At 44.4% G+C, this 15017-nt stretch overlaps 1 protein-coding gene across 1 annotated transcript in view; it reads left to right on the top strand.

Annotated features, from left to right (window-relative positions):
• The window catches only part of CAPN1 (calpain 1), a 306415-nt gene that overhangs the window by 206719 nt on the left and 84679 nt on the right, over positions 1-15017 (top strand). Inside the window, exon 5 of the mRNA XM_085625758.1 lies at positions 12040-12173. Within this exon, the coding sequence (XP_085481884.1) occupies positions 12040-12173 (134 nt within the window). The remainder of the gene's footprint in view (positions 1-12039; positions 12174-15017) is intronic.

The following is a 15017-nucleotide window of genomic DNA, read 5'->3' as shown; positions in this document are numbered from 1 at the left end:
CACAAACTGTCAACATTTTGCAAACATGTACACATTTTTATATTGGAACCACTATCATTAATGCAGTCTTACTTTACAGGTCACAGTATTTCATAGGAGCACTCACTACACCAGTATAGGCTTTACATGAATGAATCATAAATACCATTCAAACATCTTCTATAGATGCATGCGCCTAATGCCATAGCAGCAGACAATCCTCTTTCCCACAACCATACCACTGTTAGCTGGCAGCCAAAGTGTTTGTGCTTCAGGTGTTTGGGTTTATTTGTCCTGTTAACAAAATAAACATGCAAACTTTTTGTCCTGGCCCCAAAGAATAGATACTATGTGTCAGGTGATAGGATCTCCGTATCCCCTGGTGTACGTCATTTCCTGTCAACTAACATGCCTTTTATACCCTCTTAATGACAAAAACTAAATACATTCAAATATATTAGCTTATTTCTATCCTAGAAGGCAATCTCTCTATATGCCTTCCCTCACTCCCGGTAAAAGGGAAATGAAGTTTCAAGTGTGGCCATTCATTCAGAATTTGCTCAACCCTTCAGGCACAAGCAAATCCTTCAGCATCTCCTACCTCTCATATCAGGCTTACCCTTCAGGTAGGCATAAACCGTGCAGTTGTTCCTCTCACTCCTCCAGAGGGGGCAAATCGGTCACCCCATTTACTGCATCAATTATAATGTGTACTCTGTTAGTTAATTTAATGCACTACAGACCTTAAAGCATGACTCGGCTTCTTGCTACTAGTCACTTTCTTCCAGTGACACATGGAAAGAGAATAGAAGATTATGATATAAGTTCTCGAACAACTTAAAATATCTTTGGCTAAAGAACGAAACATAGCAAAGTGTATAGATCATGAAACCCACTGTCTCTGAAACTGCAGCCCAAAAACATAGATACATCCCTAAAAGGCTCTTCGGGGGAAGGAAAAATCTATCCTAAATCTCTGCCTGAATGGAAAGGTGAAAGTTGCTTAGGTCCCCAGTCACTGCCCTTCCCATGGGAATAAAGTCTATGGAACCTCCACCACAGATCTCCACCTAACCAAAAAGTAGACCCAGAACCAACAATCCAGCTGCTCCAAGACAGAGTCTGGGTAGGGGGTACTCACAGTAATGCCCATCTCGAGGCGTGCCGTAGACAGAACACCCACTCAAACACCACAACTGAATTGATGGTTGCAGAGAACAGCATCCCAACAACAAATCTTTGACTGCTACCCAATCCTGTGGCAGACCATGTTCACCATTCCTCCTGCTACATGTGGCCTTGTCTTCCATAACCACTAAAGAAGATGCAAACAGAATACATCTACAAATGTTTCAAAAGACACGTGCATCACAACAATACACAGTATTGTCACCTGTCTAGACTTCAAAATGTACATATAAGGGAAGTAGTTGTGCAGTATCACAACCTTTATCCTATCAAAACCACCATAAAAAGTACCCTAAACAATTGCTGTCCAAACACAGGTCAAGGTGCAATTAAAATGTCATTGTAACTTGAGCAAGAGATGATCAAAAGGTCAGGCATTCATATCCATCAATCTTTAAAACTTTGTGGTTGCTCCCCAAGCCAGCAGAAGTAAAAATGTGCATATTCTGTGCAGCTTAAATTCATACAAAACTAATATCCTCTTACATTCAGTCACATAGTTTACCCAAATCGAGAATCCCTGCTTGATAATGCAGCCTGTCCAAGTGCATGAAACAACTTTACCATGAAAACAGAATCCGTGAGGTCGGCATGGCTGTGTTTTGAAGGTATTTTTCCTATTGCTAAAAATGCCACCCCGTGGGAAAACATTTTTCGTTTTCTTGTTCTTATTAAAAAATGTTCACAGGCGTATTTCTGTTGTTACTTCAAACAACTCAAGCCTAACTATTAAAATATTAACCTATCAAAATGCCCCCCCTTTGAAAAGGATAAAATACTCCAAAATTATTCTTTGTTTGGTTCTCAAGTGTTTAATATAAAATTGTCAGAAATCGGTCGCTGGAACTTTAAAGCTGCCTCTAACACGGACGTTAAAGCTACCTTTTCTTTAAAAGTGCAACCTGTATGGGAGGAGCAAAGGCTGTTACTTTTCAGTTTGTTTCCAAATCTAGAGTTGCCCTAATGAAGGCCCCATGAGGAGGCTACTATGATGTGGTGATCGGAGCGGATCCGTGGCCTAGATGCCCTCCTGAACAAACTCCTTTCAAAGTCCTCAGCTTGGTCTTCTTGCAGGGCAAAGCTTCTGACCACAGAAGGCATGCTGGGGCTCTGTTGGCATTCAGGGCGCATCCAGCTTTCCTTTGCTCATAGTCTGTCAGCTCCTCTCTACAATGTATGAGGTGGTTTAGTGGACTAATGCAGGGGCCTATGTTTGACCTCCTGGTCACAGGTTCAAATCCCAGTGGGTCTACTCAGCCTTTCATCCTTCTGAGGTCGATAAAATGAGTACCATTGAGTTGGGTAACAATAAACATCTGGTATTCAGCGCCACAAGACCTCTGGGTGAATGTGCGCTTTACAAATACACGTTATGTTTATCTCTTTGTAACGCACTAGTTAAAAAAACTAGTTAAAAAAAAAAAAAAGATCTCTTTATCTTTCCGGATTACTGCTCATAAAGTTTGGCTGGTTCTTCTTGCCCTTGGTCCGTTTTTATGGGGCAAATCAGGACGCTTTACAGTTGAGGGCACGCTTCCTTTTCAACTAGCAACTCTTGATTCTCAGTCGCTTGCTCATGTTGGCAGACTCATGCGATGATACTTACCCCTCACCTTGGACTGTCTAGGTGCTGGCCGTGGAGCCTGGGGTTTTGTCGCTGAGGTTCTTCTGATGCTGGATGCACATGGTGAGCTGCCCAGATGCCTTCCTTGGCAGGTAGAGGTGGTTGGCATATAATTCAGGACCCATCAGAGTACTAATCAGCAACTGGGTTAAATAAAAATGTCTTTCGTTGGTTGTTGATCAAATAAATACCTTTAAATTGAGACCTAATTAAAATCTATTAAGCGCCTAAAATTATTTTTCTAGTATTGTGTACTGTATAAACGAAATGGCCAGTATCGGTCGAATTTTGCATACACTCCTACATGCATGATACATTACATATTATTGAATGGTCATGCTGTTTTTTATGTCTGTAATGAAAACAGATGCAATGTCTGTCCTTGTTCTTTAGCTATCATTAAACTTATTTCCGTCACCTTTTATTTGCATGGTGCTCGAGAAAATAGAACCTTTTCTTTTGTTTTGAACTCTTGGCCAAACTGTGAAGTGACATGGCAGTGTACATCTTTGTTACTCCTGATGGCCTGCCAACCCTGGAGGACAGTGTCCAGCTGAGTGGTAAATCAATAAATTTAGTTGGGGCGAAGAAAAAAGAAATTGACTTACCTGGCTGCCGCCTCGCCTCTGTCCTCTTCTGTTTCAGCAGGAAGCACACCCTAAGACAATCATGACGCTCCTGTCACCATGACAGCAGCATTGTGATTGGTCTGAGCGCCGTGGTTCTGCCCTCAGACAGGGAGTGGAAGCCTGTGCATGTTCCTCACCAGGCTTTGCATTACAGCCTGGTGGGGAGCATGCAAAGTGCGCATGGCTGTTTGGCCAGCCCAATATGGCCGGTCAAACAGTCATGCGCACTTAAGTGCCCAAACCACTTCTCCATTACTGGCTATGACGACCGCTGAGCCCTGCCCCTCAAACCTCCCTCAGTAAGGAAAAATAAAATGATGATAATGTGGCGTTAATCCTTTTATGTTTACTTTTTTTCCTTTTTCCATTGTGAGGCGGTGCTCCTCCGCCTTAGCGGAGGAGCCGCGCCTGCTGTAGTATCTGAGCCCTTCGGCCCTCAGAGACACTGTTCTTAAGGAAGAGGTGTGGCGCCGCGGCCAGGGCGACTGACTCCGGTATCTGGGGATCACGGTTCAATCCCCGGCGCCCGAGGCAGATTAGCCCAGCACCATGTGACTCTGGGCAGTAGCTTGCTTAACCTTCCCAACGTCCCCCAACGCCTAGAGACCCTTACGGTGATTGTTTGCGCTTTACAAATGTGGATTATTATGGACAAGCTATAGTTGTTTGATCAGCCCTAAAATGAACTAGCCTAGGTGTCAGCTAAATCCCTGATTAAAATCTTAATTTGTCACCTCCAGCTAAAAGCGTGACTGAGAGGTTCGTTCAGAATGATATTAAAATCCGTATTCGGCACTGGGGCGTCTCGTGCACGGCCTAGACCTCTTTGGAACACATGAAGTGAGCGACCTACAAGTCACTCCATAAGGCAGTGCATACAACCGGATTTCTAGCGCACTGATTTGGAACCATGAAATCTCTTACTCTCCGTTCTGGAGGCCATCTGCTTTCCTCAGTAAGACTGATTTTCTACTTCTACTTTCACTTTCTTTCAGAAAAACTTTGTGATTGGTTGCTAATAGCGAAGTGTTACGTTTTTGCAGCATGAAATCTCGTCTGGATTCACATGTGTTGCACAATCCTGCCATCTAGTGGTCGAGTCCGGAAATATCCTAATTGCTTTCTAAAGTTTGTTAGTTTGTGGTTTGAGAGTCGTCATGGGCAGAGCATGACCTCGACAGCAATCCCACAAAGTCCACGTGCGTGCCCACCATCTTAGATTCCTTTTTACACAGTTGAATACAGGGATGGATCAGAGAGATCCAGACGTTTTTTGGACAGAGGTTGATGAAGAATCCTGGAAGGATGAAGGAAAACAGTTGAGAGAACAGGGTCAAGACTGATTTGCATATGGCTGCGGCTGACCTGGGGTGGCGAAGTGAGCTAAAGAACAATGATGGATTAAACACAGATCTATGAGTGTCTGAAATGTTTCATCGCTCGGTCCATCATCTCCTTGTGTTTGTCTCTATTATGACACCATCATTAGCCTTGGGAGACTTGAACAGTCTACCTCAGGAAAGCACTAGCCCGGCCATCTCCAGGCGCAGAGACACAGGACATGTGCCACTGTGGCTGGCAAAGAGAGCAATGTCCCTGGCATCTGTGGGTCCCGCTTTAAAAAAAAAATTATTGCAGATTTATATAGCGCAAACTCGACCCGAAGGTATTGGAGCGCTTTACATGAGCACCGGTTACGTTACACATTCAGGCACGGGGAGATTAAGTGGTTTGCCCAGAATCACGCTTCAGACAAAGAAAGCAAGAGAATGAAGGCTGTGGGATGGAAAATGGAGAGAGATACAGCTGCAAATCGCCAATTCAAATACACTACTAAATAGGCATGCTCATCAATGCTTGTAGGATTTGGAAGCTCTCATGTCACATCTTCTGGGCAAATATTACAAGAGGGCAAAGAGCATTATTGAGGGAGGAAAGAACATTTCCAGTTTGTGCCTTGAATCAGCCTTTGATTCTGCTGGCACAGAAAGCATGCAGTTAGCTACAGGGACTGTCATGAGGAGGCATGTGTGGCTGCGCATTTCCGGGTTCAAACCTGAGCTACAATCTACCATCATTGACAAACCCCTCACAGGAAATCTGATCTTTGACCCAGATGTTCACCAAGCGCTGGAAGACATAAAGAAAGCAAATGAGACTGCAAAGGAAATGGGATGGGACCTTTATTTAAAAAAGACAGTCTCCCAGAAAGAGGTCTGACGAGACAAATGTGTGGCTCATAGAGCCAGAAATAGCCATGAACCATCCAATTTCAAGGGCTGTGGCAACAACAGCAACCAAAAGCCTCTTTTGAAGGCAGTGGAAAACCAAGGAGTGAAAACTGCAGAAGTCTGCCTCAGGTGGTCCTAAGTGACTCGCTCTCCACTTCCCCAGGCATAGCCTCCCATAGGGGGAGGATAAAGGACTTCTGAAAAAAATGGGAAACATTTCCACTGACAAGTGGGTTATAAATATCATTTGTTACAGCTACTGTTTAGACTTCCTATGAAAACCAATCTCCCTTATTAATGCAGACGCAAAGATATTTTCAAAGATCTTGGCAACCCGTTTAGCTCCGCTTATGCCAGATCTAGTTTCTGAAAGACAACACGGATTTATACTAGGGAGGGATACCACCGCTCACGTGAATATGGCTATTGGAGCATTCGATTATGCTGAGCAAAGGAAAATAGATTTTGGAATGATTTTATTAGACGCCAAAAAAGCGTTCGACCGTGTAAGATGGGGAGTTTCTATGGGCAGTGCTATCTAAGATTGGTATAGGTACGCAGTTTCAATCTTGCATACAGGCCTTATATTTTAATCCACAAGCCAATCTCTCCTATATGGGATTCCGATCAGCATCGTTTAGGATTTTATGTGGGACTAGACAGGGCTGCCCTCTGTCTCCACTACTTTTTGCTTTATACATAGAGCCATTTTTACGCACCTTACAATCTTGCGCATACATTAATCCGCTGTAATCGGGTACTTTCAAACTTAAACTCACGGCATATGCTGACGATATAGCGGTTTATGCAATTAACCCAAGTGAGGCTGTGATGAGGATTCAGCAAGAAGCTGAGAAATATGGTAACGTTTCAGGCTATAAATTGAATGTTAATAAAAACTCAAGTGCTTACTACAGCCGGGATCCATAAATCTATTCCTGGGGCATATACAACAGTGACCTATTTAGGGGTAAAGATAAAAGCTAAAGTTAATCAGATTAATGATCTTAATTATGTACCACTCTTACAGGCAATTACTAAGCTGTTCAAAGTCTGGCATAGGCTTTCCCTTAGGACTGCTTGGCAGATGTAACTTAATTAAAATGAAAATACTTCCCAAATTTTTATATCTATTTCGTTCAATTCCTTTGAAAATTCCTAATACTTTAAAAAAAAAACTTGAGGGTATCTGTAGTAGCTTTATATGGGGCTATAAGAAACCTAGGAGGGCAATTGAGCTACTCAAATCTTCATATGAACAAGGCAGACTAGGTTTCCCGGACTTCAAAATGTATTTCTGGGCCTCATTTACCGGACGTTTTCATTGTTTGTTGGGTTTGGACCAGACAGATTCATTCTTTAAGTTTATGTTAGGTAATCAACGGGATATGTTTTTGTATGGAATAAATGACCCTAATTACTTTAAAAGAGTTAAGTTTAAGACTGTGAGGGATATTGTGTATATTTGGAGAGATATGTTTTCTAAGTGTAAATTATCAATGTTTCATAACAAATGCCCATTGTGGGGGAATCCTCTTTTTCTCGTGGTTTTTCAGGATCAGGCTGGTAAATCTTGGGCTAAGTATGGTATTATATGTTTGGGCGAGATTTATAATGAGAAAGGAATCAAATCATTTGAAAATTTGTTTCTAATTTATAATTTACCATCACATTTCTTTTTTAAATATCTGCAAGTAAGAGACTACTTGACTTCAAATTTAGGGACAATTGAGTTTATGCAGTCAAACGTTTGGGATTGTATATATGAAAGAAAGACCAAATTTTTAATAGGGCTGATGTATACACACTTACATGGTTTTAAATTGGATGGTAGCAAAAAATTAGCCGAATGTTGGAGCCAAATTTTGGGCATAGCGGTTTCACCCAGCATGATCAAACAAGCATTAGGGAATTTGAAAGAGTCAGTCCATTCTGCTAATCTGCAACTACAGCAATTACGTACTATTTGTATGTTGTATTATACACCGGCTAAAATAGCTAGATGGGCCCAAGGAAATGTGATGGGTGATAAAAAATACTGCCCTAAATGTGGATTATATGCTGCTAATTTATTACACATGTTTATATCATGCCCAGCATTGACGGATTTCTGGCAGAAAATGGAACAACTATTACAGTCTAAACTTGGGCTGGATCAACCACTTACTGACTTAGAAATTATGTTGGGATATAGGGAGAATAATCCAGCTATAGCACGTCTTTTTTCAATTTTGATGGCTTCTGCGAGATTAACTATAGCCAGGGTATGGATTTCTCCCACACCTCCGTTGGTTGAGGATTGTTGGGTCATAATTAAAGAAATTTATGGTTTAGAGGCTGCCCTAGCAAAGGCAAGGGGAACTCGTTCTTTAGACAAATTTGAAGTATTGTGGCGACCTATGTCTTTTTGATTATATAACTTTATATTATTCAAGTATTATATGAAAACTCTGTTTATATTGTCCTCTTTGACTAAGTTATGATTGTTGCTCTCCTTCTCCTTGTAATTTTCACTGTTCTTTTGATTTATTACTAATGTGATGTAAAACTTTACTTGTGTCATTTGTGATGATGAAAATAAAAAAAATTATTAAAAAAAAAAAGAAGGCAGTGGAAAACCAAGGAGTGAAAACTGCAGAAGTCTGCCTCAGGTGGTCCTAAGTGACTCGCTCTCCACTTCCCCAGGCATAGCCTCCCATAGGGGGAGGATAAAGGACTTCTGAAAAAAATGGGAAACATTTCCACTGACAAGTGGGTTATACATATCATTTGTTACAGCTACCGTTTAGACTTCCTATGAAAACCACCAACACCTCAGCATTGCAGAAAGGACCAATTGCAGATCTTATGTAAAGAGGACCAAGAGTTGCTGACAAAGAACTCTATAGAAAAAGTACAGCAGGAGGAAAGCAACAAAGGTCTATACTCCATTTACTTTCTTGTACCAAAAACAGATCTGACTTTACGACTTTCACTTAGACCTACGCTTTGTGAACAGGTACATAAAGACACAATAATTTCAAATGACAACACTACAGAACGGAATTCCTTTGCTAGATGAAGAGGACTACCTAGCAACGTTAGATCTCAAAGATGCCTACTTCCATATACCCATTCACATGGCACACAACAAGTACCTAAGATTCATATTGGAAGAAGAACACTGCCAATTCAAGGGCCCACCGTTGTGAATAAAGTCCATGCCAAGAGTCTTCACCAAGACAGTGGTAGCGGCAGAACTCGGAAGGCAGAGCATACATGTCTACACATACTTAGACGATTGGCTAGTCAAGGCAGACACCTTGGAATTTTGGCAGGAGAACATGGTGTTACTTTTACACACACTTGGTTTTACTGTGAATTGGATAAATCTTTCCCAATCCACAAACCAGGAAAACGTTTCTGGGAGCAGGTCTCAACACACAAGTAGCGATGGCATATCCTACCACACTAAGGGCTCAGGCCATACTTACTCAATACAACTCGCCCAGATGTCACAGTCTGAGGAAAGTAACGAAACCCTTAAGGATGATGGCTTCTTGTATCCACCTCATTCCCATTGCACAACTTCACATGAGGCCAGTAAGGAATGTTATACAATCAATTGGCTCAGGAATTAGGCACTTGGGAGGGTCCAGTGAAGTTGTTGTAACAGACAAGGTCAGCAAGGACCTGAGGGGGTTGACTGCGGGCAACATTTTCTAGGTGAGACCTTTCTAAGCCCCCTCACCACAAGCCATCATTACCACCGACCCCAAAATGGTAGGTTGGGGAGCACACATGGATACACTAAAGATAAGCGTGTTATGTTTAGAACAGGACTCTACCAAACACAACACCTTTCTGGAACTAAAGAGAATCTTCTTCGTACTGAAAACCCTTCAAAGGTAGATCAGGGGGAAAATGATGCAAATTCTAACAGACAATACAATTGCAATGTTGTACATCAACAAACGGGGCAGAGGTACAGTATCATATCCACTGTCACAATTCGCACAGAGCATTTGAAAAAAGGCCATAGCAGAGAGCATTTTACCGCTAGCAAGTCTTGTCTCGGAATGCAAAATGTTCAGTAAAACGGGCTAAGGAGACAAACTGCGCACTCTGCTGGGAAATAGAACAGTCTATTATAGACACATTATTTGGTCTGGGGGGGGACACCAGACATGGATCTCTTCGCAACATCAGAAAACACAAAAGCTGGTGCCTAGCATCCAGGTACTGCCATCCCAAATCACATGGGAATGCCCTGTTGATACGTTGGTACAGGATCTTTGCGCCAGCACAGCTGATCCCCCCCCCCCCAACAGTTCTAAAGAAATTCAAAATTTAAACATGACAATCATTCTTATGGCTCCAAGATGGCCTTGGAAGCCATGATTCTCTCACCTGATCCAATGGTCAAAACAACATGTCAAATTCCACTGTGCAGGGACACCCACCCCATGCAACAGGGAAGAGTATGACACCCAAACCCGGGGGCGATGCAGTTGGCAGCATGGTTCCTGAAGCAGTAGAATATGAACACACGTAAATCTGCCAGAGGCCACGTTCCATACAATCGGAGAAGCCCAAAGGCTGGCTACCAGAAGGTGCCATGCCTTCAAGTGGAAAATATTTGTAACTTGGTGCTAATCCAATAAGATGGAGAATGTGCTCCTCCAAGACACTGCAACAGCCTGGTACTTAACGCATTTAAAAAAGTGAAAACTCTCATGTCTCGTTAAGGGTGGATTTATCCGCCATTGCGGCTTACTTAAATGCGCTATGTATACAGAACATTTTGTCACTCCCACAAATAAAGAGGTTCATGGAAGGAGCAAAACATTTTTTAACAGCAAGGGCGTTACCTCCTCCACAGTGGAACTTAAACTTAGTTTTGGCAGGGTTAATATAGGCAGCTTAAAAACCAATGCGCAAAGCCACACTCGGACATTTCTCACTGAAGACACTGTTCTTGGTAGCAATTAAGACACTAACCAGAGTTAGTGAGATACAATCACTAATGATACAGGAGCCTTACATAGCCATACACAAGGATAAAGCGATAATGAGGACATACCCTAAGTTCCTACCAAAGGTTATTTCACTTTTTCACTAAAACCAGACTATCGCAATAAGTCTTTTTTTCCAGAAAACTACAAACATTTCAGAAAAGCCCTACACACATTAGATGTCAGCAGGGCAGTTGTGTACTACATGCAAGCAACACACAGCATTGGAAAGACACAACCATTCTTTTTAAGCCACTCAGTTCATGCTCTGGGGATGGCTGTCTCCAAGAACACTATTGACAGATGGATGGTACAAACTATCCAACTATGTTACCTTTTATCGAACAAGCCTTTGCTCAGAAAACCAAAGGCCCACTTCTCTAGGAAGAATGGGGCTACAATGGCTTTGATCACCAACATGTCAATACAGGATATATGTAGGGCCTCAACTCTGTCTTCTCAACATACATTCACAAAACATTATTGCGTGGACTTACACTCACTCAAAGAAGTTGAGGCATTACAAGCCATGTGGAACAACATTTTTGCCTCCACTTCCTCTTTTACTCACCACCACAAGACAAGTAATATTGCTCCATAATCTGTGCAAAGCATGTGAATCTAGAAGAGATTGCATGCTGCAAAAGAAACCAGTTCTAACCTGTAATGGAGCCGATCCCTTTAGTAATAGAAAAACAGAACTTTTAGCTTCTGTGAAGTGTACACTGTAGCAGACAAAGAGATTTGATAAAGGCATGTGTTTAAGGGAAAGTAAGGAAAAACAGTCTCTTCAAGGTGAAATACCAGACAAGCAAGTGCGTCAGATCTTTGTGCAATCTGTGGGGCTATTTTCCCTAGGGTCAATTTAACATTTCACCTCAGAAGCCGAGCAAATGAGTATATCTATTGGGTAAAAAGATTTTATTAAGAAATGTGTGAAGTGCCTAGACACCCTGAATTGCACATTATCCCATGAAGAGGTACACCATATTCTCTCACCATAAACCGTAAAAGCTGGTAAGTTGCCCTGAGAAAAAATAGTTTACCGACATATGTTTGCTTTGAGTTAATTCCACATTTTTTGGTGATCCGCTTCATGCCTTTCCTTTGTCTAGGTACATACTTACAGTATCCCCCAGTTGCTCCCTGCATGTGGTTTACCTGTTCGTGTATCTGGATTAGCATACTAATTAACTGGCTGGTATCAGTCATCATTGTTGATTGTTTTTTTCCCAAAGGATTTGAACATATGCTAGGAGTGTAGGACCTTAGTACATAGATGTTCCTATGTAATCTTATGGGCAGATGCCTGGTTCCATAATTTCGCTGTTAACGTCAGAATGTCAAACATTCACTCATTCACTGGCTCCTCCCCTTTTTATGTCTCTTTACAGATCTGGCAGTTCGGTGAGTGGGTAGACGTGGTGGTGGATGACTTGCTGCCGATGAAGGATGGCAAGCTCGTGTTTGTCCACTCGGCGGAGGGTACGGAGTTCTGGAGTGCCTTGCTGGAGAAGGCTTATGCTAAGTGAGTGATGTGTAGGCGGGTGACTGACTTTGTTGGTCAAGATGCACTCTAGTGTGGAAACCGCATCAGATTGGCCTTGAATAAGGTTTGCTAAATTACATCAGAGCTTGAAGGATCGTTTTGACATGATGTGAAGGGATTTTAGGTACAAAGGGAAAGGGGTGACTTTACACATTGGAGTGAACAGGATAACAGGTAACTCCGTTTTCACGGAAGGGATCTTGAGCGGTAAACAGCGTTTTTGCAGCGTGAATCTTTCTGGATTCACTATGCTGTGCATTATTCCGCGATCTTGTGGTTGGGTCCGGATTCGTAGTCTTTTCTTTGTTTTTTTTTTTTTTTTTGTAGCCCAGGTGGGCGGCGACGACCACCATTTGGTGCACCTTCCGTGACGTCGTCGTGCTTCCTGCGGAAGTCCCACCTTTGGGGCGCCATCTTCAGATTCTTTTTTCCGCCGTTGGGTCTGGATCGTCATCGAGAAGCTCCAGAGTTACAACCGAAGAAAGAAGAAAGAAAAGCGAGTTTTCGTCGACAAATACATCGGAGTTTCACAGGAAAGGAGGTTATTTCATCAGCAGCGCGAAGAAAGGAGGTTCAGCGCCCTTTTTTCTTCGACGACCTGGGAGAATGCGCACTCAGAGGCCCTGAGCGCAATGGACAAGACGCCATTCAAGTTCTGCCCAAACTGCCACCACAAATTCGCGCAGAAGGACCAGCATCCGGTCTGCAACCTCTGCCTACCGGTCGAACACCAGAATAAGGACTGCAACGCCTGCTCAGCCTTCGCGCCGAAGACGCTCAGAGTGAGAGAGCGGCAGAGAAGAGCCAACGCCAGCATGGATGGCAAGGGTAAGGCCCCGTCGCTCTACGATCTGGGCCTCTCCTCGGACGACGAGGACAACGTCGCCGGGACAGCCGAAAACTTCACGGTCGTAGAGACCGACAAGAAAAAAGAAGACGAGGTAAGAGAATCGTCGAGCGAAAAACAGAAAGTACCTCGAAAACACGAGGGTGACTCGAAAAAATCTGAGTCTAAGTCCACGAAGGGAGCCCCGGCGCCGAAAATTTCGACGACCAAAGGGGGAACCATGGACAAGAGGCCGAGCGGATCCTTAGAGAAGGACTCCCTGGTGCCGAAAGACGCCGAAAGGCAAGGGTCGTCGAAGACAACCCAGGGAGCGGCCCGGTCGACGCTGAAAGAACGGTCGACGTCGACGCAGGTTTCGACGAAAAGATCCGCGGTCGACGCCGAAAGCATCTCCGAGATGGAGAAAAAGAAAAGGCGGCTCGAGGCCGAAATGGAGAACATCCTTCAAAGGAAGAAGGAGTTTGACGCCAAGATGAAGGAATTCAAGATTCCAACGATTTCATCGGCGGACGTCGTCGAGGTCGAGGAAGAATTCGACACCGAGGGACTGATGAGGGATCTCGAAGAGGAAGACGAGACCTATTATGAAGAGGAAGCCGAGGAAGAAGACCAACAGTCGGTCTACGGTTCGGCACCATCGACCAGCCACGAGATTGAATGGCAGGATCTCGACACCGAGAACCCGGAGGAGTCCGTGGACACGTACCCTTCGAGGCCTTCGCCACCCGACGACATCGGGGTGTACAATATGGTGGTCAGAAGCGCAGCGACAGCCTTCGGCGTCAAACTCGACGAAGAGAAGCCGAAAGCCGATTTTCTCGTCGAGACCCTGCTCCCCATCCAGACAAGGAGCCAGTTCCTCCCCATGCTTCAAAGCGTGATGAATCAGGGGAGAGAAGCCTTCAAGGAACCAGCGACCTGCCGGTCTATCACTCCGAGGACGGAGAAAAAGTATAAGCACTCTTCCCTCGACCCCCCGTACATCAAGGGTAGCGTGACCGCAGACTCCATCATAGCGTCCACGGCCAGGAGAAGGGCCAACGTACCAGCAACCTCGGGCCCACCACCTGATAAAGAGAGCAGGAGGATAGACCTCACAGGAAGAAAGGTCGAGAGGAACGCCGCTATGCACTGGCGCATGGCGAATTCCAATGCTCTCCTCAATAGACACCAGTACCAGCACTGGGACGAGATGGGAGAGTTAGTAAAGCATCTCCCCGAAGAATACCGCCAGAGAGCCTCACACCTGGTTGATGAAGGCAAAAACATCGCCAACTCCTGCATAAAGACGGCGTTGGACGGGGCAGAGACCTCAGCAAGACTCATGGCCATAGGGGTCACCGAGAGAAGGCATGCATGGTTAAGAATCTCGGGATTCAAACCGGAGGTGCAGAACAACATCCTTAGCACCCCCTTCAACGGAGAGACACTGTTCGGAGCAACAGTTGACGAGAAGCTCACCCAGCTAAAAAGAGATAACGAAACGGCGAGGTCCATGGGGGCCCTACAGCACAGGGGAATGAGGCGAGGCAACCCCTCAAGGAGACCCTACGGTAGGGGAGGAAACCAGCAGGGCCCGTCGCACCAGACGTTCCAGCAGGGTCAGCAGGGTGAAGGTCACGGACAGGGTCAGCAGAAGCAAAACTGGCAGTACCAGCCCCGGGGCCAGTCCTTTCGCGGGAGAGGGAACGGACGTGGCCAGAGAAGGAGAGGGGGGGAGCAGCCCTCATCAAAGTGACTCTGCACGCAGGAGGACGCCTACCCTCGACATGCCCCCAAGGGTGAGGCGCGAAACAGTAACATCGAGGGGGAGAGAAGGATCAGAAGCCTACGAGCATACAACACCAGTAGGCAGAAGGCTGAGACTCTACCTTCACGAGTGGCAGCGTATAACCACAGACAAATGGATACTGAACATCATGCAGTACGGGTACTGCGTAGATTTGGAAAGGAAACCGCCAAACAGGAAGCCAAAG

The sequence above is a fragment of the Triturus cristatus genome, chromosome 9 (genome assembly GCF_964204655.1).
Source record: "Triturus cristatus chromosome 9, aTriCri1.1, whole genome shotgun sequence".
Taxonomy (NCBI): Eukaryota; Metazoa; Chordata; class Amphibia; order Caudata; family Salamandridae; genus Triturus; species Triturus cristatus.
The sequence above is the reverse complement of the archived record's forward strand: the minus strand, read 5'-3'. Positions and strand labels throughout refer to the sequence as shown.